We start from the raw sequence: 27,644 nt of genomic DNA, 5'->3' as shown, positions 1-27,644 counted from the left end.
CCAATTTCAAAGAAGAAACTGAGGCAACCAAAAAGCAGGTGTGGCCTGATACACAGCCAGTCAGAACTGCAGGATTTGGAGGCAACTGCATTGCTTGCTGGAGGGTGAGATGGTCATACTTTTTCTACAAAAAATATTGGAGAAAATTTTATACACAAGTACAAGTCTATATAGAAGTACACAACATCTGTGTTTTGTGAAATGGAAGATATAGAGAGAGGGATTGGAGCTTTGACTCAAACAGGAAGAGAATTGTTGGCAATGAATGATACACAACCTCAGAGAATTTTCTGTGCTGCTCTGATGGTATGTTGAGTTGCTCAGTCTATACTTTTAATTAATTTTGCCAAAAAGAAATCTCCTGAGATGATATAACACAAGAATGTCTACATACAACATATACAGTGACACATGAACCATGTGCTTTGGTGAATGTAAAATATCTAGCAGTCATCATGCAGGTCCCATAGCTGAATGGCTGGGTGCGTGGGATCTGAAACTACCCAGAAAATAGCCAGCCTGCATTTAAATTCTGGCCCCTTGGCTTAGCTTGCTCACTTCAGTAAAGGATTTAAACTTTCTGGGCCTCATTTTTTTCACATCTGTAAAAAAAAAGGAGAAATATTACTTTTTACTTCAGAGGTTTCTTGCGAAAATGAAAGGAGCGACTACCTGTAATACTTTTATCAACAGTTTCTGGCACATAGTAAGTGCTGTGTAAGTGTCAGTCATTATGATCTTTGCTTTTCTTAAGATGCTGCATTTGTAAGATCTGAAATCACCTATTTGTTATAATCATCATTCTATTCCTTCAGATTGATAGCCGTTATGAGAAGTCAGGAAACTGATGTTCACATTTTTCAGACTGTAGGTCTTTGAAATTCAAGTATCAGGTTCTTATGTTTTGTTACCTACTCACTTTATTCCGCAGTGAATGAACGACCTCTCACATGTGTACTATGTGAAAGAAACAGGTTATTGGTGAAATTTTCACTGGAAGGAAGCAATTTCCATCTACATGTTTACAAATTCCAATAAATATGCAATTAACCTTGTTTTGCTCTTGTAACAGAAGACAGACATTTTCTGGCTGAAACTGATTTTAAACAATGGAAAAGCATCTTAAATTCTAAGGAATAAAATCAAACTATAATTTTGCCAGCATTTTCTGGTTTCTTGACTTGATGTCATACAAATAGCACTGCTTTCTGATCTCTCTTACCTGGTGTGTCCCCTCCAGTCTGTTATTCTGGCCTTGGTTCGTGTTTAAACTCGGGCTCTCCCTGTGATAAATCATCCTCCTCCCCGCTCACTGACCCTCAAGAAAACAAATTTTATGAAGGGAACTGAATGCTGTAAAGGCTCTTGGAGTCATAATTCTACACAGAGAGAAACATAAGGAGTGTTCATGGCTGTGGGAAGTAGTCAGGTGTTTTTATTTTGAACTTATAAGAAATAGCTCTGTTCCAAGTCCACTGTAAGAGGAAAGGCAGAAGGTATTTTTTCCTTGATATGATAATGGGATCTGGCCAACTGTAGAGAAAATGTGTGTGTGTCTGTGTATGTCTCTGTGTGTATGTCTATGTGTGTGTGTCCCTGTATGTATGTGTGTGTCTTTGTGTATGTCTGTGTGTGTGTGTCTGTGTGTATGTCTGTGTGTGTATGCCTGTGTATGTGCGTCTGTGTGTGTCTATGTGTCTGTGTCTGTGTGTCTGTGTGTATGTCTGTGTGTCTGTGTGTGTCTCTGTAGGTATGTCTGTGTGTGTCTCTGTATATATGTCTGTGTGTGTGTCTCTGTGTGTATGTCTGTGTCTCTGTGTGTGTCTGTGTATGTGTCTGTGTGTATGTCTGTGTCTCTGTATATATGTCTGTGTGTGTGTCTCTGTGTGTATGTCTCTGTGTGTCTGTGTGTGTGTGTGAATGTGTGTGTCTCTGTATTATGTCTGTGTGTGTCTCTGTGTGTGTCTCTGTGTGTATGTCTGTGTGTCTGTATGTCTGTGTGTGTCTGTGTGTGTGTCTGTGTGTGTGTGAATGTGTGTGTCTCTTTATGTATGTCTGTGTGTGTCTCTGTATGTATGTCTGTGTCTCTGTATGTCTGTGTGTGTCTCTGTGTGTGTGTGTGAATGTGTGTGTCTCTGTATGTATGTCTGTGTGTGTCTCTGTATGTATGTCTGTGTCTCTGTATGTATGTCTGTGTGTGTCTGTGTGTGTGTGTGAATGTGTGTGTCTATGTGCATGTGTATGTCCATGTGTGTGTCAGAACACTTTATAAATAAATATTTATGGAAGGGAAATATGCTAAAATTTTAAATGGACAGAGTGAAAAATGTATAGCAAGTACAGTTTCAAAGATAAACAATTTGGTGTCAGTTCTGTATAATTTAATAGTTGAATAAATGTTCACATGATAAATAGAGAAAGAGAGAGCAGCAAGGATTTAGAACCAGGACTAGGAAAAGTAGCTTTCTGATTGGTGGTAGCTGTTAGTTCAAGTGACAGGCAATTGTTTTGAGACATAATTCTGGCTCTTTTCTCATGAACGGTAGTATTACTCATGTCACCAGTGCTTGGAGTTTTGAGCATGTGTTAATAAGTTCACAAACACTGTGATCCTTTGCTGTATTTAAAATCTTTCACTATAGACTAAAACAGCAGTTGCTGAAATATCTTCTTGAGATGAAGCGAAGTACACAGTGTTGAAAATGTTCAGATCTCCAAAGCTTATCCCCAGAAGACCCAGGAACAATCTACATAAACTATCAGAAGTTAGTATTTGTTTACACCTGAAGTCTGTGGGGTACAATGAAACACATTTTGTTCGGGGTAGGAGTGCTGGGTAAAATGACCTGAAATCTCATCCTGGCTTTGCTGTATTCTGCTGTGGGACGTTGGCCAAATTGCCGGAATTCTCTGAATCTTAATTTTCATCTTAGTAAAATTGGAATACTCACACTCACCTCATGTAGACAATGCACTGATACCTAGGTGAAGAGTTGAGTACAGGCATACCCCAGTTTTACTGCACTTCATTTTAATGTGTTTTTTACAAATTGAACCTTTGTGGCAGCCCTGCGTCCATCAAGGCTATTGGCACCACTTTTCCAAAAGCATTTGCTCACTTCATGTCTCTATGTCACATTTTGGTAATTCTAATAATTTGTCATTATAATTATATTTGTTATGGTGATCTGGGATCAGTGATCTTTGCTGTTATTATAATTGTTTCGGGGACCCACAAACCGTGTCCATATAAGATGGCCAAATTAACTGATAAATGTTGTGTGTGTTCCGACTTCTCCACTGGCCATTCCCCGTCTCTCTCCCTCTCCTCAGGCCTCCCTATTCCCCGAGACACAACACTATGGAAATTAAGCTAATTAATAACCCTAGAATGGCCTCTAAGTGTTCAAGTGAAAGGAAGAGTCACGCGTCTCTCACTTTAAATCAAAAGCTGGAAATGATTAAGCTTAGTGAGGAAGGCATGTTGAAAGCTGAGATGGGCTGAAACCCAGGCCTTTTGTGCAAAACAGCCAAGTTGTGAATGTAAAGGAGAAGTTCTTGTAGGAAATTAACAGTCTACTCCAGCAAACACACAAATGATAAGAATGTGAAACAGCCTTAGTGCTGATATGGAGAAAGTCTGAGTGGTCTGGATAGAAGATCAAACCAGCCACAACATTCCCTCAAGCCAAAGCCTGATCCAGAGCAAGGCCTCGTCTCTCTTCAGTTCTGTGAAGGCTGAGAGAGGGCAGGAAGCTGTGGAAGGAAACTTGGAAGCTAGCAGAGGTTGTTGGTTCGTGATGCTGAAGGAAAGAAGCCATCACCATGACATAAAAGTTCAAGGTGAAGCAGCAAATGCTGATGTAGAAGCTGCAGTAAGTATTTGCAGTAGATCTTGCTAAGAGAATTAATAAAGGTTATTATAAGGTTACACTAAACGACAGATTTTCAGTGTAAACAAAACAGCCTTATATTGGAAGAAGATGTGACCGAGACTTTCATAGCTAGAGAGGAGAAGTCAATGCCTGGCTTCAAAGGTTCAAAGGACAGGCTGACTCTCTTGTTAGGGGTTTATGCAGCTGATGACTTTGAACTGAAGCCAGTGCTCATTTATCATTTCAAAAATCCCAGGGTCCTTAAGAATTATGCTAAACTACTCTGCCTGTGCTCTATTAATGGAACAAAAAGCCTAGATGACAGTGCATCTGTTGACAACATGGTTTGCTGACTATTTTAAACCCACGCTTGAGACCTAATGCTCAGAAAAAAACATATTCCTTTCAAAATAATACTACTCATTGACAATGCACCTGGTCACCCAAGAGCTCTGATGGAGATGGACAATGGGATTCATGTTGCTTTCACGCCTGCTAACACAACATCCATTCTGCCGCCCATGGATCAAGGAGAAACTTCAACTTTCAAGTCTTATCATTTAAGAAATTCATTTTGTAAGGCTGTAGCTTCCACAGATAGTGGTTCCTCTGATGGATCTGGGCAAAGTCAATTGAAAACCTTCTGGAAAATATTCACCACTAGAGATGCCATTAAGAACATGTCGTGATTCACAGGAAGAGGTCAAAATATCAACATCAACAGGAATTTGGAAGAAGTTGATTCCAACCGTCATGGATGACTTTGAGGGCTTCAAGACTTCCGTGGAGGAAGTAAGGGCACGTGTGGTGGGGACAGCAAGAGAACTGGGGTTAGAAGCGGAGCCTGAAGATGGGACTGGACTGCAGTCATCTCATGATCACACTTGAGAGAATGAGGAGTTGCTTCCCATGGATGAGCAAAGAAAATAGTTTCATGATCTAGAAACAACTCCTGGTAAAGATGCTCTGAAGATTTTTGAAATGACAACGGAAGGTTTAAAATAGTGCATCAACTTAGTTGATAGCGGTGGCAGGGTTCGAGAGGATTGACTCCAGTTTTGAAAGCAATTCTACTGTGGGTGAAAGGCTATCAAACAGCATCGCAGCCTACAGAGAAATCGCTCGTGAAAGGAAGAATCAAAGGATGGGCAGACCTCAGCGCTGTCTTCTTTTAAGGAACTACCGCAGCCATCCCAGCCCTCAGCAACACTGCCCTGATGAGGCAGCAACCACCGGCACGGAGGCAAGACTCTGCAGCAGAAAAGGCTGAAGGATCAGATAAGGGTTAACACTTCTTAGTAATAAAATATTTTTTAATTAAGGTACGTACATTATTTTTTTAGACATAATGGTACTGCACACTTAGGAGACTACAGTATAATATAAACATAACTTCATATGCACCGGGAAACCAAACATTTCACGTGGCTCATTTTATTACAATACTCGCATATTGGGGTGGTCTGGAACCGAACCCACAGTATCTCCTAGGTCTGCCTATGTAGTAAATATTTATTATCTGCCCCCCTCCTTGCTGTCTTCCTGCTGTCCTTTTCCCTTCCTTCTTCCCTGTCCTGTATCACAGGCACACTGACCCCCACTCTAGTCCCCTCTCTGACATGCCACGTCACTCCCTGTCTTGACCGTCCCCTTCTCTTCTGCAGAACCGCCGGCCACCCTCAGTCATCACTGACCTCTGCTTCCTCCAAACCAGAGCACCCTGATGGTAACACACTGCCTACCACGTCTTGCCTTGTCTCCTTTAATTTGACAGTACTATTTTTGGGGCCAGGGAAAATGTCTTATAATGACATTTTTAACCTGCCCTCCACTCCTGCTCCCCAGGGTGTGTACCTACTGCCAGGCCAATAGTCGGCTCTCAGTAAATAGCTTTGGATGGATTGAACGATACCTTTGAAGCCAAGGATGGTAGAAATCAGTTAGCTCTTCCTGCATCATGATAACCGGCTACAGCTCTATTCTAATGAGAATTTTGTAGTGTTCACTCTGTCACATTTTAAAGCTATAAATTCTAAGAGGCTCACTGGCACTTTTCTGGCTGTGATCCTGTTTATCTAAGGACCAGGTGTAAATAAATAGCGTGTTTCAATGGCCACGTGACACACAACACTGCTGCATCCCCAAGGCGCTGATTTGCACATAGTCTCCATAAGGAGCTGTCATCTCTCCTGTCCCTGCTCCTCAAGAACAGGACGTGTCAGGATAAAGCAGAAACCATAATGATAGCTGTTGAGCTTGGACTTGGTGATGACAGAATCAGAAGTGCTCCTTCACATCTGGGAGAAAAATAAAGAACACAAAGAGTCCACTCAACCAGGGGGCAGCAACACCTGCTTTGAGCGAAGACATTATTATTGTTTTAATTGACAACTCTTATGCCTCTGATATTGTAAAGTGGGGTGTCATCATGTATTATTCATACAGAAATGTCTTGACTGTATTGCAGAGGTAGAAAATATAGATATATACCCAGAGCATTTTATACTCTAGTTCTATAAAGTATAAGACTGTGTAAATTTATCAGATTGTTAGATAACTAATTTTGCTTTATTATTGCAAATTTTCCATATTTTACTTTGGGTTCTATGAGAAAGTTATGCCTTAACTTTCTTTAGACCTTTATTGGATGTTTCTATTAAGTGAGAGGCAGTTATAAGCAAGTCCCATTCTATTTACTTGTATGAAAGAAGTGAATACAGCTGCATTTTTTAGTGAATGTACTGATTACTTATTGTAGTTCTACTGAATGCATTGGTATTTTCTAAACATACTCTAGATTGTGGATTGTAACACTCATTCATTTATTAATCAACTGCTCCGTGAATTCCCATGTGAGTCCTCCCAAATAAGGGGACTCTACCATATTGACTCTCCCATTTCCTTGATGAATACATGCTTAAGACTAGTCTCAGATTTATCTACAGACTCACTTCCATTTCTTCCTTCAAAAGGTTGATTTCCTACTTTTTAAACCCCTTTCAACATTCTCAACTTGCTTAAGGTATGGAGCCCCAAACTGAATTTATATCGAAGTGCTTCCTCACTGCCTTTTTAAAACTATCAATTCTAACAGGATCATGGGCACTTTGATGATAGTTAACGCAGACCACGTTAAATACATAGTGTATCTAGAGGACCATGTGATATGTAATACTGCTGCATTTCCAAGGTATTGATTGGCTTATAGTCTGCAAGGAAGCTGTCATTTATCCCTGTCTTTCCCGATTCTAGAAAAGGCTGTTGAGAAAACAGCATTATGTCCACCCATGGCCGACACACAGAAGTGGTTTCCATGAAAGAACTTCCTTCCTTTTTTTTTTTAATAGAATCATTTATTATCTTGGACTTACAGTGTTATTAAAATGCTGACCATATTTCCTGAGTCCTCTTTTTCACTTCACACCTGAATTTTTCCAAAGTTATTCCATGCCCATCATCTTTAAAGCTTTATCTGCGGTGCACAGACCCAGGGTTTTGCGGGCTTCTTTGTGCCGCGTAAATGATGTGGTGCTTTCATTCAAGGAGTCCATCACCTCAAACACAGCTCAATATTAGAGCTATCCATAATGGAAGGGAAAGTCATGCCTCATATTTTGGCAATTCTCAGCCGTTCCAATATAGATATTAAATAGTCTCTTAGTTTTTCCAGCTGGAAAAAGAGGAGGGCACTGGTGAAATATTCAGCAACTCCATGATCAGATGTTTTGCAAAATAATTCCTGGCCTCATGCTGCCTCTGCTGCTGGCCTCCATCACTCCCCACTGGGCCGTTGCTGACCCTCCTTTTTCCCCGAGGCCCACGCGCACAGTTCCTGACAGCTTGGTCCCTAACATGAGCTTTTAATTCACCTGTTTCTATCACTATGAATATTCATTTTTGGAAGTACCATAGAACTGTTTTGGAAAGGGATGAGGTAGTGTAATCTGTCCTCCAGAAACTTTTTGCCATAATCCCAGCCAAAGCAGCTTGTCCATTTCCGATGACAAGGCCAGAGCAAATTCCGCCCTTGGCAGCTCTGCGGGCCTCCCCTGAGTCCCACCCATCGAGCCACCTCTTGCCTTCTCTTTGTGTGGAAACCCTTCTCTGCCTGGAACCCCAGGCCATGTTGTGTCTCAGCACCTAAACCATGGTGTCTGCTTGGAAAGAGAGGTTCAATCATGAAGTGGGCTTTTAAAAGTTTTTTTCTATAGGATTTATTTGTCCTCCGATAAGGGAGTTTGCTGATACCTCAAAAGGAGTCCATAGGCTTTAATGTCTTGGAAGCACGTCAGGGTTCACAGTTTGAGTCTGCTCTGCGCAGGATCTCAGGGCCAGGTGGACTCGCTCACATGAACCAAATCGCCCGACAGAGCCGTGCCCCTGAAGGCCATGGTGTGGATTTCCAAGCACAGTTCCATGGACAGTCAGCTTCTCCCAGGCACACCCAGAGCACCAGGAACACGAAAGTGCACAAGGCCCCGTTACAGGCGCCTAGAAAGGGAAGCAGACCAGCAAAGAGTGTCGCCTTCAGTGTGAGTCCGTAGGAAGAGAACATTCCAGAGGCTTTCGGGGGTGGGTTTACGGATCAGGGGCAGGAGGTTTACAGATGAGGTCACACGGGACGGGTAGGAACCCATCAGGCTGAGGGCTGTGTGAGCGAGGCGGGGGGGGGGGGCGGGAAGGAGGGGGGCAGGGCTGCGGAGGACGAGGCACGTTTAGCGACGCTGTGTGTCACCTTCCCCAGCCGCAGCGCACGGACAGAGGACAGGGGTGGAGGGTCAGAGGCTGGAGCGCTCAGCAGGGCGAGGTCACAAAGCTCCGTGTCCTTTAAGGAGTTTGACCTTTTCCCTGAGTGCTGTGGAGAGGCCCTGGATGATGGAAAGCGGAGTGGTGACAGAGTCACCACTGTACCCTAACTGCCCGGTACAGACCAGCGCGGAGGAGGAGATCAGGGCTGAAGGCACAGAGCCTCATCTGTGGACGTGTCCTCTAGGTGAGCGATGGGGATGGCTGGGGTAATAGTGTCAACGGAAATCAAGATATTTGGAGTCTTGATACTTAGGACGTAGGCTCATAGGACCTGGGGATACAGTCGTTGGGGAGACAGCAGAAGGGGACATGGGGGGTGACTCCCAGCTTTCTCTCATCTTGCTTCTCCCGAAGAGAAGATGCTGAATTCCACTCCGGACTTGCAGAGGCTGAGATGCTAGAGCATGGAAACAGAAGCATGTAGGACACAGTTTATAGACAGATCAGGTGAGAGAGAGAGAGAAACAGGGGTGCCCTGGAAATAATGATTTAGGCGTCACTGTTTTAAAGACCAAGTTGAATCATGAGAGTGGACGATTACCACGAAAGACTGTGCAGAAGAAAGTTTAGAACAGAAGCCTGAGTGACACCAACATTTTGGGGAGTGGCAGAGGAAACAAACAACAATTACAACAAAACAACCAATGAAGTAGTGGCTGGCAGAGTAGGAAGAAGCCCAGGATAAATGGATTCTCGTAATCACGGGGGCCAGCATTTCAAGAAAGAGTTTCATCAACAGCGCTCATTGCTGCCAAGAAGTCAAATAAGAAAATAGCTGATTTTTAAATCAATCAATGTGATACACCATATTAACAAATTGAAGGAGAAAAACCATATGATCATCTCAATAGATGCAGAGAAAGCTTTCGACAAAATTCAACACCCATTTATGATAAAAGCCCTGCAGAAAGTAGGCATAGAGGGAACTTTCCTCAACATAATAAAGGCCATATATGACAAACCCACAGCCAACATTGTCCTCAATGGTGAAAAACTGAAACCATTTCCACTAAGATCAGGAAGAAGACAAGGTTGCCCACTCTCACCACTGTTATTCAACATAGTTTTGGAAGTGTTAGCCACAGCAATCAGAGAAGACAAAGAAATAAAAGGAATCCAAATCGGAAAAGAAGAAGTAAAGCTGTCACTATTTGCAGATGACATGATACTATACATAGAGAATCCTAAAGATGCTACCAGAAAAGTCCTAGAGCTAATCAATGAATTTGGTAAAGTAGCAGGATACAAAATTAATGCACAGAAATCTCTTGCATTTCTATACACTAATGACGAAAAATCTGAAAGTGAAATTAAGAAAACACTCCCGTTTACCATTGCAACAAAAAGAATAAGATATCTAGGAATAAACCTACCTAAGGAGACAAAAGACCTGTATGCAGAAAATTATAAGACACTGATGAAAGAAATTAAAGACGATACAAATAGATGGAGAGATATACCATGTTCCTGGATTGGAAGAATCAACATTGTGAAAATGACTCTACTACCCAAAGCAATCTACAGATTCAATGCAATCCCTATCAAACTACCACTGGCATTTTTCACAGAACTAGAACAAAAAATTTCACAATTTGTATGGAAACACAAAAGACCCCGAATAGCCAAAGCAATCTTGAGAACGAAAAATGGAGCTGGGGGAATCAGGCTCCCTGACTTCAGACTATACTACAAAGCTTCAGTAATCAAGACAGTTTGGTACTGGCACAAAAACAGAAATATAGATCAATGGAACAGGATAGAAAGCCCAGAGATAAACACACACACATATGGTCACCTTATCTTTGATAAAGGAGGCAAGCATATACAGTGGAGAAAAGACAGCCTCTTCAATAAGTGGTGCTGGGAAAATTGGACAGCTACATGTAAAAGTATGAATTAGAACACTCCCTGACACCATGCACAAAAATAAACTCCAAATGGATTAAAGACCTAAGTGTAAGGCCAGACACTATCAAACTCTTAGAGGAAAACATAGGCAGAACACTCTATGACATACATCACAGCAAGATTCTTTTTGACCCAGCTCCCAGGGAAATGGAAATAAGAACACAAATAAACAAATGGGACCTAATGAAACTTAAAAGCTTTTGCACAGCAAAGGAAACCATAAACAAGACCAAAAGACAACCATCAGAATGGGAGAAAATATTTGCAAATGAAGCAACTGACAAAGGATTAATCTCCAAGATTTACAAGCAGCTCATGCAGCTCAATAACAAAAAAACGAACAACCCAATCCAAAAATGGGCAGAAGACCTAAATAGACATTTCTCCAAAGAAGATATACAGATGGCCTACAGACACATGAAAGAATGCTCAACATCATTAATCATTAGAGAAATGCAAATCAAAACTACAATGAGATATCATCTCACACCGGTCAGAATGGCCATCATCAAAAAATCTAGAAACAATAAATGCTGGAGAGGGTGTGGAGGAAAGGGAACACTCTTGCACTGTTGGTGGGAATGTAAATTGATACAGCCACTATGGAGAACAGTATGGAGGTTCCTTAAAAAACTACAAATAGAACTACCATACGACCCAGCAATCCCACTACTGGGTATATACCCTGAGAAAACCATAGGTCAAAAAGTGTCATGTACCACAATGTTCATTGCAGCTCTATTACAATAGCCAGGACCTGGAAGCAACCTAAATGTCCATCGACAGATGAATGGATAAAGAAGATGTGGCACATATATACAATGGAATATTACTCAGCCATAAAAAGAAATGAAATGGAGGTATTTGTAATGAGGTGGATGGAGTTAGAGTCTGTCATACAGAGTGAAGTAAGTCAGAAAGAGAAAAACAAATACAGTATGCTAACACATATATACGGAATCTAAGGAAAAAAAAAAAAAAGGCCATGAAGAACCTAGTGGCAAGACGGGAATAAAGACACAGACCTACTAGAGAATGGACTTGAGGATATGGGGAGGGAGTGGGGTGAGATGGGACAGGGTAAGAGAGTGTCATGGACATATATACACTACCAAATGTAAAATAGATAGCTAGTGGGAAGCAGCCGCATAGCACAGGGAGATCAGCTCGGTGCTTTGTGACCACCTAGAGGGGTGGGATGGGGAGGGTGGGAGGGAGGGAGATGCAAGAGGGAAGAGTAATGGGAACCTATTGTATATGTATAACTGATTCACTTTGTTATAAAGCAGAAGCTAACACACTATTGTAAGGCAATTATACTTCAATAAAGATGTTTAAAGAAAAAAAAAAAAAAAAAGAAAATAGCTGATTTTAGCAGCTGGGTTTATCATCACAGAGGCCAGGTTGCTTAGAAAGAACAAGTTTCTGTGCAGTAGTTCAGGCTGACACCAAACCATAGCGAGATGAGGAGGGGAAAGAAGATGAAGCAAGGACGTCATTAACTCAGACAATGCATGATATATACAGTAAGACCCCTACACACGAGCCTTCAAGTTGCAGACTTGATGGGAACGTGTATTCGCATGTCCAATCACGTAAGTTAGTTCACGTGTCTTGTCGTACATTGTCACGTGTGTGCATTCTCTACAAGTGGTTGTGCTTTTGTGTACTTTAGTATAGTACTGTATAGAATACAGTAGTACAGTATCTTTATTTCAAGCCCAGGATGTCCGGAATCAAGCCTAAAAGCAGTGGTGATGTAGCTGGTACTACTGTACTTTTCTTAACCACTGTGCCACCAGGGAAGTCCCTACTGTACTTTTCGAGGTACTGTACTGTAAGATTAAAAATGTTTTCTTTATCTTTTTGTTTGTTTTTTATGTATTACTTGTGTGGAAATTATTATAAACCTATTACAGCACAGTACTATATGGCCGATTGTGTTAGTTGGGTACCTACAGGCTAACTTCATTGGACTTACGAACAAATTGGACTTAACGAACGCACTCTCACGATGCAGCTCATTTGTATGTAGGGGACTTACTGTGTTAATGAGGAAGAAGGGAAAGAAGAAGCTGGCTTCCTGTGTGCCCCGGATGGTGCAGGAGACACACTGACAAATTCTTCCCCGGTTTCCTTCGTTTCCGAGATCATCGTTGGATGGTAGCATCCTCTATTCAGGAAAGCTTGAAGAGTTGATTTGCTTTTTGTCACCGTTGCCATCACATGTCTGTGGGCCTCCAGGTACCACGCCTGAGTAGCAGATGGAGCTGGGCTGGCCCTGCCTTTTTCAGACGGATTCCCTCCCCTGAAGGGACTGAGCCTGGGGTGGTGGTGAGAATGGATTGGGCGGACTCAAAAACATAGGGCGGGGGCTTCCCTGGTGGCGCAGTGGTTGAGAGTCTTCCTGCTAATGCAGGGGACATGGGTTCGAGCCCCGGTCTGGGAAGATCCCACATGCCGCGGAGCAACTGGGCCCGTGAGCCACAACTACTGAGCCTGCGCGTCTGGAGCCTGTGCTCCGCAACAAGAGAGGCCGCGATAGTGAGAGGCCCGCGCACCGCGATGAAGAGTGGCCCCCGCTCGCCGCAACTAGAGAAAGCCCTCGCACAGAAACGAAGACCCAACACAGCCAAAAATAAATAAATTAATTAATTTAAAAAAATATATATATACATGTATCTATTAAAAAAACAAACAAAAAGAACATAGGGCGGTGCCAGGCAGCCAGGGCCGTCCTGAAGCTCAGGGGGTTATAGACCCAGTGGTATAAGAGGACCCACGAAGTGGGTCACCAGGAGAAAACAGGAAGGCATTGGCATCCGACGCAGGAAACGGAGCCAAGATGCAGCCCCGCAGGACAAGGTGTGCTGACATTGTGAGTCTTTGGCGGATCAAGGAGCCTGTCCCCTTACACTGTCCATCTCTGAATATTCCTCCTCAGGTGACCTGGCGCATCCTCAGGCAGGGATTGTTTTCTTGCTTCCCTCTTAAAATATGTCAGTATTTCCATTTTCTGGGTGCCACGTGTGCTTTAACCAGACACTGACACAGAGCTAAGGAAAGACGCTCAGATATACGCATGTGAACATTTCTTTCGACCTCCTGCCCCACTCACAACTGTAACAACATGTCTTGTGCATCAAAGTGCACTAGCCTGAGGCGGTCGCCACAGCAGACTACTGCTTATGTAACCAGCGATTTCAGCCCCGCACGCTCCAGACACACGCCACTCACGCATTAGAGCTGCCAGGGAAGGGCCTCAGAAAACGCATCAACACGTGGTATACATGTAAGAAGAGTTAGCCTTTAGTAATTCTTGGGGGAAAAGGGAAAACGGCCTTCTGATTTGAAGATGACAATCATGTTCAATACCTGACATTTTTCTTAATAATAAAAAATTGTAACCGACGTATTTTTTCAGCCAGCTAACATATATTTGCAATATAAATTGGTTCCCTTGCTCTAAAACGTGGATATAGATTTTGGGGGAGGGAGGCAAGTATACTTAAAAGAAATGAGAATCCAAGCCCCTACGGGAAAAATACTAATCGGGGCCATTTTGTGAAAGGCTCTACGGGAGGTGAGCCGTGGTCGTGTGGAACGCCCAGAACCAAGAGAGGTCGTGAGACCCGGTGTGTGCTGACGTCACACTGGTGCATGCTGACGTCATGTTGGGGCACGATGACGTCACTTGTAAGGAGGAGCCTGAAAACCATGATTATTCAGGGCACTGGGTATAACCTGTAATGAACAATATTTCTAGCCACATAAAGCATCCCCCTCCTAGAGTCCCGTAGCTTAACATCACTTCCCGTAATCAGGGAACAGAGACCCCTCGCTCAGTCTGTCTCCTGGGATTTTCCTCTCAACCATGCTTGTGCCATTACAACCAGAACTTTCCTGAAAACTGAGAATTATCTTAAAAAATAAAAAACTGGGCTTCCCTGGTGGCGCAGTGGTTGAGAATCTGCCTGCCAATGCAGGGGACACGGGTTCGAGCCCTGGTCTGGGAAGATCCCACATGCCGCGGAGCAACTAGGCCCGTGAGCCACAACTACTGAGCCTGCGCGTCTGGAGCCTGTGCTCCGCAACAAGAGAGGCCGCAATGGTGAGAGGCCCGCGTACCGCAATGAAGAGTGGCCCCCACTTGCCGCAACTAGAGAAAGCCCTCGCACAGAAACGAAGACCCAACACAGCCATAAATAAATAAATAAATAAATAAAAGAAGGTGAATTTCTTTAAAAAAAAAAAAAAAAAACTAGTCTTCATCGGGAATCTGGAAATGAGTTCAGTAGACCACAGCTCCCTGGGAATCTCCCCTTCTCTCCTCACACCTTCAGTTAGGCCCGTGAAACCGAGGGGATTTGTAAAGTGATGTTGGTGCAGAGAAGACCCAGAAATCAGCCCGGGGGTGGGGTGTGATTATTACAGCCACTGCGCAGAATTTCAAGGGAAGGTTTGGAAAGTGCAGATCTGGGGTGAAGTGACTTGTAAAAAAGAAAAAAAAAGGTACGTTAAGAATGAATCAGTTGATGCCTTCCCAGTAATGTGCTGTGTTATTAAAACAACATCCAAGAAGGCAGGGATTTGAGGTTGCCATCAACTGTGATCTTCCTAGGCCCCAGTTCTCACTTTAAAAAGAGAGGCTTAGCTAGATGATCCCTAGGACCTTTCCACCCTGAACTGCCACCCCTCCCCTCGAGGACTCCAGAGACCCACCTTTTGTCATGTTGTCATCACTTTGCGCTAACTCTCAGAAGAGGTCCAGCTACCCCAGGGCCCAGTGAAGGAAGTGCTGGCCTGAATTCTGCCATTTGCTACTATAATCTCTCTGTAACCCAGGTTCTTTATTTGTAAAGTATTTCCCAAACCCATCTCAAGGGTTTCAGGGGAAAAATAAGAAATGAGAAAATGCTCTGGGAGAAAAAGAGAAAATTGTTATCCAGCTATTAAGTAAAAATGTCATTCTTTTTTAGGCCATTTTAATAGTCTACTCTGTTCCTTTTCTAGACTGTAGCTTGAGAGTATTTTCTATTGACTGTAGGATGGGCAGCTGTCAAACAATTTGTTGTACAGTCAGCAGTGATTTCCAAGGGGCAGGAGCAGAGCAGGGGTGGGGTGAGACGTCCTTCATGAGCATAGTTACCTGGCAAACGTAACTTCCACAGAGAGAGGAAAGGACAAGCCCTCCAGGAAAGATGGGGGTAAGCGTAGTTAACCAGTAATTTATCATCAGAGACCTTAAACCTATTTTTGTTCCCTCCCAAAATTATTGTTTAGCGTCAGATAATCATTTATACTATTCAGTGACACCTAGAAAAGTGATGACTTAATATGTCTCTCCATAGGAGAAGGCTAAGCCTTATAAAAAAGATTTCTGGTCTTCCTTATACTACGGAGTTCTCATGAAAGAAGACAAGTGTATTCATTTGTCATCATGTGCTTTTGTCTGAAAATCCTTTAGGGCTTTTAAGAATTAATCGTCTTGTTTCTTTGGTTTTGTGCCACCACAAAACATCTAACTTTCTCAACCTCCCTCCCTCAAAAATAAAAGGGCAGCATTGGAAAGTATCTCAGAGCTGTTTATTTCTCTCCCTTTCCTGACACAAGAATCCTCCTCACAGGATATTGGCAAGAGTTATCTAGATTCTGCTTGAATTCTAGGTTGTCCACTTACTTCCATTGCTAATTATTATCTGTGTGCAAAGTGTGACCAATAGTTACCTTCTATGCGTGTGCTAAGAATTACATGGGAAAAAATGTATGTAACTTGCTTAGAACAAGAGTGTGAAATTGATAAATACTCGCTATTACTCTTGCTATTATTGTCAGGTATTTATGATCTCTTAGCGTACATTTAACGGTACACCATCCACTTTTCCAGGCAGAACATAGGCGACAGAATCTTACCAGGCTAGTATTAACCTTAGAAACAGGTAAACAGAAGACATCAGAGCCAAGGGTCTGGGAAATACCTGAGTCACAGCCAACTGTATGGTGGATACTTTTCCATTGTTTTATTTGGGCCTAGTTTCAACTTGTTCCCTTATATTAGAAAAAGGCATTTTTTTCAATATCTACTTTCCTAAATACCTATCAAAAACAAAGAGCTAGGTGAAGGCATAGTCCTTTCACATTTTATTAAATTAAGCAAATACTTATCGAGTATTGACGTGGATCACGGTATCTAAAGGTCCAAGTTGCGGCGCTGATGAGGTTTCCTTCCTCGTGCTCCTCACCACACCACGACATAAAGTGTCTGATTTAGGCTGGGTGTCTCCCGGCTTTCGGACGATGAGATATTTAATGCATTTGATGTGAGTCATCAATTTAAATGCCCGCCGCTGCTTGTTCTGTGCCCTGGAGTTCAAGCTCTAACCAGCCGCCTCTGCACAGCCCGCGGGGGCATCTTTGTAGGGGACCTAGCGCCATCTAGTGCCCCTGGGGGGAATAGCCGGTGTCTGCAGGGCTCACCTCGTACCCTGCAGTAAATAACCACGGTGGATCCACAGTTATTTCCTTTCTTGTATATCATTGGGTTTTAAAAACTTCAGGCCCGGCTTAACTCCACTATTTTTTCACATGAGTTACATCCCCTCAAACGCCACATTACCTTTTGCATTCTCTTAAGGACTCAATCAAAACATGTTTTGCTCTGTTGCCAAGAGATCACTTGCAGCTGGCCTTGTGTGAATACGCTTTCTCCAAGTGTGAATTTTCTTATGATCCGCCTGAAACCCTAGCATGCTTCTCCCAGTACAGCATGTCCTTTATTAGTCAGAACTGTTGTCATCCCGCCCTATTTTTGATTCTTCTCTTTTTCAGATTGTCTACAAAGCCTGGCTGTGTTCCCAGTATTTTGAAGTCGCACAGCTGAACTGCAGAAAGACAATTCCTTGCAAGCAATACTGTTTGGAGGTTCAGACGAGGTGTCCGTTCATATTGCCCGACAATGATGAAGTCATCTACGGGGGACTCTCCAGTTTCATCTGTACAGGTACAGTGCAGGGCAGGTGTTGGCACCCAGCCTCTCGTGGTGGATTTGCTTCTTATGTGGTGTTTGTTTGGTTGGGGGTTTCCTTCTACCGATGTAACCCTGAAGATTCGGCTGGGACTATTCCATGCTTTCCTTCACAGAAGCCCTGAAAGGACCCCGAAACTGATTTGGAGATGTTGCCACGTGATGTGTCATCTACCTATGACCACCATCATTAAGTTTGTAAAAGGATAAAATGGAAAAATGTCAGCAATCTTTGGATTTGCTTAAATTTGACTTAGAGTCGGTTGGGTTCTACCTGCCTTATCTTTGTATTAACCTAAGAACAGATGACGTGATAAGGCGGTAAAATTCTGTTTCTTCTTCAAATTGGTAACAAGTTTAGGTCCCAAATCTATTTTCTGAGAAGTGTTATGTTACTTTATCTTAAATAAGTATCGAGAGTATAAAGAAATGCCCATTTAAGTTACTCGTGTGTGTGTATGTGTATTAGGGTCTGGTTAAATAGTTTACTTCTTTCACCAAATGACTCAGACTGGGCAGAACACCAATAGCAGCATTCAATTTCTGGATATTTATAAGTGTTACACAATTTAGACATAGAATAAGATGCAAAGGATAAGAGTAGATTGCTTTTAAAAATAAATGCTGAGTAGACAAGTGAGAACAATCCACTTTGCCGCAGTGATGTGATAATCAGAGTTGTTGTTCCACAGTCTCTCAGTAAAAACGTGCTACGTGTCCTTGTAACTGGATGGCTTGAGTTGTAGCATGTTTAGTTTTCAAGTTTTAAGGATAAGACACCATCATATGTACGAAGAAACATGAAAACCCCTCTTCTTATGATAAACTTTGTGAGACCCTTCTAAGCAGAGTGACATATTGAGATGTTCAACATGAGAATTTATCAGATTCTTTCTAGAGCACTTATTTCCATGCCTATCCATAACCCATACTGTTCTAAGTGATGCGCTATCAAGAGACTGTCCAGCGAAGCTCTCCCCTAAAAGCCTGCCTACACACTGGATGACTTTTATGCTGCCCAAACTTATGGGAAGAATATCTGGATGAAGGTTAAGAGACATGGGCTTTCCTCCTATTTCTATTAATGCATTCTCTCCGAGCCACCATCTTCTCGTTAGTACATTAGTGATAGCAATACCCCTCAGGCATGTCTGCAGAGAGGAATACAGATAGAGAAGCAGCACGAGATACGTCATCCAAAGGCAATAGCCATTGTACATAAGGAAGCGATTTGTGGAATGTAAAGTGATTTACCAATTATTTTTGTTATTCCACTGATTTGATGCTGAGATCATTTTTCATATAGTTCCTCTCTACTGGGAAGACAGAGAGAGAGAGAAGAGAGAGAAAAAAGGAAGGAGGAGGGAAGGAAGGAAGGAAGATATTAACACCTTCTTCCTTTGAATCTGAGCCAAAATTCACCCGTCACAGGCTATTCATTTATTTGTCTTCCACACAAAACTTGAATAAATGGTCATCAAGATAAGGTCTTCATCTCTTGACTTAAGGGTCAATGAGGTGTCCGTGATTTTAGGACTTCTGAGAAACTTCTGGAATTTTATGGAAAGGTTGTATTCTTGTTCATTCTCACGCATGTAGCTTTTTTCCTAGAGAAGGTCAGCAGCTTCAGTAGATTCTCAGAGCAGAAAAGAACCTCAGATGAAGGGAGAGGCGTCTGTCTTTATCTCCTCCTGCTTCCTGGTCTCTTGTCTGTATGTTTGAATCTGAAATACAGGTTTGAATGTTAATCGCCTTCCCTATACACTTTCAAGGCCATCAGAAAGCTAAACATGGAAATTTATCTCTTTTCGCACATGTGCAGAAAGTCTATCTTATAATTGTCTTTGAGTCTTTCAAAGTCAGATTTTTTCATCTACATCATTTAGGAAAACAAACAGGAAAAGAGAGATTTGTCATTTGTCGGATCCAGGGGAAAATGCCACCAAAATTAGAAGCTTTCTGGGAGAATCTCATCACTGAATATTTGGGAATCTGACTCTTCTTTCCCCGCTGTCAGCTGGGCCTATATTCTTTTTCTTACTTCTCAAAAATGTGCAGAATAAATTAGGAAGGCGTTTGGTCCCTGAGTGCTGTGAAAATTTTTGACAAAAAAAATGGTACGAATTTTCAGATTGATCCTCTTTTCTAAGCTGTGACCCAGGCTTCCTGGAAGAATTCTTCTGTGTCTTGGTCACTAGCAGCCATCCTTTATCCACCCTGGGTCACAGAGGCCCCTTGAGTTTTGCTGCTGGACCTGAACAGGAGAGGTTTCTGCAGGTGGGAATCGCTTGCTGCCATGTCACTACTGATGAGGGTCCCAGACACCAGGGCCCCCAGAACATCTCCTTCTGGGAAGAAGTGAGCTCCCGGGGTCACTGGTGAAACCCTGCCCCGGAGCCCAGTGGCCTCACATTTGTAGGGAAACTAGTAAGACTTTTACATATAAAACATTTGTTCCCAAACATTGTCACACAGTCTTTGAAGGTTCACCTCTTACAGATAGACGTGAAGATCCAAAGAACTCACCTTTCAGGTAAACTTGGAGTAAATGTTGAGTCATCTCACACACCTTTTACGCATTTTGAATGAAGCGTCTTCTGTACTCAGAATGAGACTAAGTCTAGTCGAGAAATGAGAGTATTTTTCCTAGTTCCCCGGTTGGCTGCACATGACCTGAGGCCCACTGGGAAGCAGCCTCATAGCCACGTTTCAGCTCACACAGTACAGCACATCTGCTGGACTCCCCCCTCAATGAAATGAGTAAATGACAATCACTAAACCCAATTTCACTAAAAGGAGTTCACCAAGTAGGCTGGTCTTCACCTTGCCTCCAGTAATTCCTCTTTTTAAAAAAATTAATAAATGGTTTTATTGCCATTCTATATGCTGAAAAATATAATCATTTATCATCAAGAGTTGAAGGAATAGACGGAGTTTCCTTCAGATTCCTTTAATAATGGTCTCCCTACTAATGGAAATACATCCAATTCAGAAGCTTCCAGAAGGAAAGAGATGCCCTCTAAAAATCAAGCTCAGAAAAGTACTCAGTGAGCACGTGACTGCAAAAGGCTCACTGGCAGATGCTGTCCAAGTGAGGGTCAGTTTTGTTCAAGGTGCTTCTGCATGGTGACAAACCAGTGGTGTGATTACGGCTTTTTCTCCTAGCGTCCTCTGCATCATCCAGTCTTTTAGAGACTGGGATTACAGGACTCCAGCTCTTCCTGTCATCTGGGCTTTTATTAGCTATATACTGATGCTTAGAATTCCTGTCATCCATCCACAAAAGTACATCTCAGTCCTTGGGATCAGGGAACCAGTCAGAGGGTTCAGAACAGACAAAATTCCTTTAAATAATCAGGAGCTATTTAAAATTTTGGTAAGTTATTAGATGCAACCTTATTGCATCATTTCTTTATGAGGCTTATATTACTTACCCATGTCCTACATGGGAGTGTTTTACATGTCTATATTTTGGTCATCTGCTGCTATGATCCTTAGCAAGCTGGTAGCTTGTTTTTAAAAAATGAAATATCTGAGAATGCATGTCCATGGCTGTACAATGTCTTTGACTGAGGCTGTTACTGAAGGTGAAGGACAGATGTTCTAACCACAAAACTAGGGAGAGAATAGCCTCCTCCTGTTGTTAAGTTCTGCTTCTGTTTTAGGTGATGAAGGAAGGACACTTCGCCTGAGCTCTCTCTTGGTTTTTCTGTTAGAGGATAAAACTGACGTGTCGCTGAAGGGGTGTTTGAGAAATTAATTAGGGAGAAATTCCAAGGTGCTGTCAGGGTGAAGCCCGTCATTGGATGTCAGGCTTTATTGAGTTAAAACTTTTCAAGGTGTGTTCTGTTCTCAAGCTGGGTTCACACAATACTCTGCTATTTTAGAAACTGTTTCTTCGTCTTCAAAGTGAGGGGGTGGAGTCGTTCGTGGGTTCTAGGCTGTCAACCCATCATCGTGATAATTACGCGGGTTTCCCCCCTGCACACTCCCTCGCATTCTTCTAGAATCCCCTCGAGAAATCCTTGATTGCTTACCTGGAATGGTGAGCCAACACTAACAACACAGAAGTAGCAGAGCATCTCAGGCTGCGGGTGCTATGGTAACGTACATTACGAAAATTGCCACTTGATTGATGGATAAGAGAGACCCTACATGATTTGCTGCTGTATTTTTTCATAGGTGAATTATTGAAAGAAAAAAAAAAGTAAAAGTAGATCTGCTGGGGGTTACTGACAATGGAGATAAAACATTTTGAGAATTCTGTGTAAATTCTGCATTTCATTTTTTAGCTGTGACAAGGATGAGGTTATATTTCCGCCTCCTGGGAAAACACGGCGGGCTGTTGCTCGTTAGGGTGACAGGTCTGATAATGAAGTGATGGAGGACGGGCGCCCCCTGGTGGCGCGGCTCTGCGTCTGCAGGGGACCTAAAGCGGTTTATTTCCCGCAGGCAAGGAAAGTCGTTATTAATAATCCTTTGAGAGAAAAAGATGGGGGAAAATACTTGGATATGCATATTGATCGAGTCAGAAAGGAATTTTTTAATGTTGCGTGTCATTCACAGGAGAGAGTTGACAACTGTGAAAAAACATTCCCTAAATTGTATTCTGACACGTCTGGGGGGTTGATGAAGATTTTTAGAAAGATTACGTAAAAGATTTTCTCACCAAAGTAGTATTTCAGTAGAAAAATCTGTTCCCTATAGATTTTAATTTGGACGTCTATGATATCTTTAATCTCCGTACCTTCTCTAGTGTGTGAATGCGTTTGATTATTTTCTAAAACTCAAGGGTCTTTTTTTTTCTGAAAAAGGAATAATGAAATACCAGCTAGTTGTAGCACCATGTGATGTCATACAAAGTCTTTATATATATATAATATATATATATAAATCTACAAAATATGTAGATACAGAATCGTTATATAGATACAAAATCTTTATATAAATATATATGTATATATATAAATTTAGACCAAAAGAGAAATGTGAAGGAAGATAGTATGATCAGAATAAATAATAAATATGAAAATAAGTTATTTTTAAACACTTCAGTAGCATGTAGTAACTTCATGTGTTTGGGACATCGTCCTCCATTAAAACACTGCACTTTTGGAGGCTTATTAAATTCATGTAGTTAGACCTGAGTTCAGGTCCTCGTACTTAAGATCATCTTCCCCAACATCCACCTCCGTGTGCTTCCCCAACAGTTCAAGTTGGCCTTGAGTGAGGGGACTAATGCAGGGAAAGAGCCCCGGAGTAGAAGTGAGGTTGGTGGATTCTGCCCATAGCTATGAATTTTGGAAAGCCGTACCCGCTGGGTTTCTGTTTCCTCATCTCTGCAAGTGGCTGATGGGTCTGGGTCTCCGGCACACTCAGCCCTCCTGGGTGTTGAAGGCAGAGTCTGAGTCAGACGGGCGCCCCTTGGTCCAGGCAGAACCTGAGTCAGATGGACGCCCCTTGATCCAGAATGAGGGCAAAGCACCCCAGCTCCAGACAATGAAGAGTCCATCCTTGTCTGTGTTGGTGGAAGCTGGCATCTCGCTCCAGGTCCCCCTGCATGACCCTCGCTGGAGAGCCAGGAAGGACTGGTGATAAACTCATCTACCTCCAGGTGTGCTGATAAAACTGACCATACCCTCCCAAGCCTGCACACCTAGACAAACCTTGGAGAAGTTCTAACATAGTCCACGTTGTACTCTGCATTTTCTCTCTCTACCTTCCCTGATCTAAGAGGAGAAATGAAAGGGGTTAGACCAGGGAGAGTTGAGGAAACCATGCCTGGAGCTTTTGCATGGCGTGGAGTTGAATCAGCCCCGAGGTGTGTCCAGTCTCTACGACAGGGAGCCCCAAGCTTGCTGCTTCTGGAGCCAGGAAGGGCGGAGCCTGCAGCCACTTCCTGGCCTGTTCCCAGGTAAGTGGGCACTGCAGGTGCATTGAGCAGAAAGCTGTCCTCCTTGATGCCACCTGGAGAGGATCCTAGTGACATCATCTCACAATTGCCTGGTAATCTGTAGCAGCAGCGTAACTTGCTGGCCTGGCCGGTATGTTTTGACCTCTGAACTCCCTAGGATGGACGACTATCCTTTACTGAAGCCAGAACTATTGAATGCTGCTCCGACAGGACCAGGGCAGGGCATCTTGGGCAATGAGTTGGTTGGTCTGTGCTCAGATGGAGGTTGAATGAAAACATTTAGAGAGCTTCCCTAGAGCAAGGAGGAGGGTGAAATACACATCGTTCTGCAGAGATTCACGTCATCCCCAGAAAGCTTCGTGACTGACAAGACTCAGAGCTGTTTATGACTGACATGGCAGCAGAGTAGTAAGATAAAGGAAGAATTTCAGTTCTGGAATTCGGTTTTGGAAGGGTAACTCTGCACAAAGAGGGATCTCCTAGAACAGGCGAAGCCTTATTCAGCAAAGGCGTTTACTAACTTCATCTGCAGTTAAACATCTCTGCAATCAAGCCTCTCTGTGAAGTGTTTATCCCCACCCTGTAGCTGTTCTGGGTACCGAACTGCTTTGGACATTGCGGTGATCTCACGTGATTATAGATTCAGTCAATTGGAGAACAAGCCTGAATTATAGATGTCATCTAGTCTGATGTTGCTTTTATACAGGATTAAAGAGAACTGACCCCCTGCAACCTATTATTGCAGAAACCAGGATAGACCCACATTTCCTGGCTATATATTAGTCCAGGGTCTGTATCACTGCTGGAGTGGGAAGTAGCCATTCGGTCCGTCCTGAAATTAACCTGTAAGCAAATGTCTCCTTTCTGCTGTCCAGCTGGAGAAGGTCCCCCCGTAGGGAAAGAGAAGGTGGGGACACAGCTTGTGGTGTATGCAATGCCGTTTCCGGTAGTTCAACACACACGTCCTGATTTCACAACATCACATATTATGTTAAAAATAAACATCACACATATTTTCTACCTGGGCCATTCTTTCTGCTTAAAGAAAGAAGTGCCTGGCACAGTTCTCTGGAAGATTTTGTGCTTAGATGGCTGGCTTTTTCAGTCAGATGAGTGAGCAAGTTTTTTAGACTGCACACATGCAAACCTACAAATATATGACTATGAAGGGTAAAGACAAGGACCCAAGGTCTCTAAAACGTTTGCCTAAATAATTGTGCGTCTAAATGACCTTCTGCCCTGTGTTCAGTAGGTTTGAGTCCCATAAGGAAATAATGCATTTGATACATTTTAAAAATGGAAAGTGAACCAATTTGTCTCAATTTTGAAATCTTGTCTTTTTGGTGGTTCGGCTTGACTTTACCAGATGAGATGATTATTGTTAGTCATAATTTCTAATGTATCAGATCATTATAATGTTTACTCTTTGGGTTCAATGTGAAGTTGTGTTCAAATTAGTAAGATGTAGGAGGTCAGTTTTTATATCCGTGACGCAGTCATTGTTCAAAATAATTTTTAAAATTTTCTCTGGAAATAATTTTCATATCCTGAAGCATTCTCTTCCTGCTTTGGGAGATTTATCTGAACATGTATGTTGTTTATGGCTGTAAGCCCGGTGCCCAGAAAGGTGTCTGACAGAGTTTGTGCTCAATAAACAAATTTCGAATGAATTAATTAATGGGGAACAATCTGTGGTGGGCCCTGTTATGAGGACGAAGGGGCCATCCAAGGTGGGGAGAAGCCCAAGGAAGCCAGGGGGTGAAGGTTGTACCCTGCAGGGCCACCAGCTGCCTCCTGCCTGCCTCCGTCTGCCGGCGTTATTCTGACGATTCCAGAAAGGGGGCTGACAGGTAGATGCACTTTAACAACATGTCCCCCTGTTGGAGTCAGAGAGAATATCAGTATCTCCTTTGAAAGCCATTTTGTCCCTCACGTTCCATCCTCCTGTCACAGGCAAGATAAAGACTCAGGTGGAATGCTGTTCAGACCTCATCATGCACGTTGCTTACTCACCTGGGATGCTAGGACTTTAAGCCTGATGAACGATGTGACACCTCACTTATGGAATTTACATTTTAAGTGGGCCCCCCAAACTGAGCATCAAGGTTAAATTGCCCCCTGCCCCCCAATTCAAGTCCTAACCCGCAGTATCTCAGAATGTGACCTTATATGAAAATAGGGTCTTTATGGAGGTGATCAGGTTAAAGTGAGGTCATCAGGATGGGCCCTAATCCAGTGCTGACCATCTGCTAGGGCTGCCATGTAACAAGATGCCACAGACAGGGTGGTTTAAACAACAGAAATGTATTATCCCACAGTCCTGGAGGACAGAAGTCCAAGGTCAAGGTGTTGGCAGGTTTCGTTTCTCCAAAGACCTCTCTCCTTGGGCCACCTTCTTACTGTGTCTTCACAAGGTCTTTCCTTTGTGTGTGCACCCAGGGGTCTTCCTGGATGTCCAAATTTCCTCTTTTCATAAGGAATCTCATTGAATTAGGGCTCACTCTAAAGACCTCATTTTAACTCAGTCATCTCTTTAAAGGTCCCGTCTCCAAATACGGTCACATTGAGGTGCAGGAAGTTAGGGCTCTAACATCTCAGTTCATCTCACAGAAGTGTACTTATAACAAGGGGACATTCGTACCCACAGACATACCCGCAGGGAACACAATGGGGAGAAACACAGGGAGAATTCCATCACCTACACCCCTGCCCACACTCTGACCTCAGACTGTCGTCCTCCAAAACTGTGAGACCATAAAGTACTGTTTTTAAGCTGCCCAGTCTGTGGGACTTTGTTAGGGCGGCTCTGAGCTCTGCCTGGCAATTTTGGAATAGAACAGATACATTCAGTATTGTTTGTTCAAGAAGAGAATAATGTCTAACCCTTCTATGAAGACAGATTTTGCGTACTTCAAAAGTTCTAGAGGATTAGAGGGGAGGAAGCAATAAAAAGGAATTATAAAGGCACAGAGAGAACTCAGCCAAGAGGAGTTAGAGGATAATAATTATGCAGAGAGAGTAATGATGAAGAAGAAAGAGTATTAACCAGAACGGATCGGTTTTAATTGTAAAATAAAATGATTTTCATGAATTTCACAAATCTCCTTTTGAAGGAATTTAGAACCACATTCACTTTGCAAAGCTGTTGTGTGTACCGTGTCCACCCTTTCATGGCTTCATGATTAGAAGATTTGAAACCTGAATCTGCAAACTTTTCATGTCACGAAATTGCAGTTAGTGAATTTTTCTTTTGGAAAATCTAATCACTCTACACTTTGTGCTCAACATTGCTGTAAACCTAAATCTGCTCTAAAAAATAAATCCTAATGAAAAGCGGGGTCGGGGGAGAACCTAGCTAAATAAACTTTCCACCTCGAGAGAAATTGTCTTCCATTTGGGATGTGTTTGTTCTCATCATTTCCAGCTACTCTTGTCAGAAGGAAATGCAGACTCATAATTTTATATAATTTTATATAATTTTATATAACAGTTTTATGAGATTTGTGGACAGCTTTCAAATTCCAAATCTTAATCCTTACAAGAAGACTGGTTTATATCCCTGTTCGCTTCTATTATTCTTTCCACAAAGAGATAAAATTTAAATGCATGGAGCATCAGGAAAAGCATGAAGTGTATTAAAAATCACGAGCTCCATCAATTAGCACAAAAGAAGCAAATGTGAACGTATAATTAGGGAAACACCATATGTAAAGTCACGGAGGTTTAGAGCTGAAAGGACGTGAGCTGTTGTCCAGCTCTTGAGGCTGGGTTTCCCGTTGGCTCCGTGCACGTTTGGGTCTGGACCGTAAAGAGGATTGAGGTCGGGACTGTTAGTGGATTCAGTGATCACCTAGAAAAGTCTGCACAAGTGAGGAAGCAGGCACGGGCTTTCCTCAGTCATATTCGTCCCACATGATAGCTCAGTGGTTAAATCCAGCAGAAAAGAAAACTGAAGAATAGAGAAGCCAAGTCTCTTCCCCGAGTTCACACTGAAGCCATCAGTAGAAGCCAAGGCATCTGGCTCCCTGACTTGGCACGGTTCACTGCTCTTCTGTTTTCTCCCTTTTCACCAGAATTTATTTTGCAACTGGAGTAGCCAACCTTCTCTCCGTCG

At 42.8% G+C, this 27,644-nt stretch overlaps 1 protein-coding gene across 2 annotated transcripts in view; it reads left to right on the top strand.

Moving 5' to 3' along the window:
• The window catches only part of FAM155A (family with sequence similarity 155 member A), a 594,427-nt gene that overhangs the window by 544,388 nt on the left and 22,395 nt on the right, over nucleotides 1-27,644 (top strand). For both annotated transcript variants that reach the window (XM_036831943.1, XM_036831944.1), the window contains exon 2: nucleotides 17,421-17,592. In XM_036831943.1, coding sequence (XP_036687838.1) covers nucleotides 17,421-17,592 — 172 coding nt within the window. The remainder of the gene's footprint in view (nucleotides 1-17,420; nucleotides 17,593-27,644) is intronic.

Source organism: Balaenoptera musculus, chromosome 18 (assembly GCF_009873245.2).
Source record: "Balaenoptera musculus isolate JJ_BM4_2016_0621 chromosome 18, mBalMus1.pri.v3, whole genome shotgun sequence".
Taxonomy (NCBI): Eukaryota; Metazoa; Chordata; class Mammalia; order Artiodactyla; family Balaenopteridae; genus Balaenoptera; species Balaenoptera musculus.
Note: the sequence above shows the minus strand (reverse complement) of the source record. Positions and strands in the feature narration are given on the sequence as shown.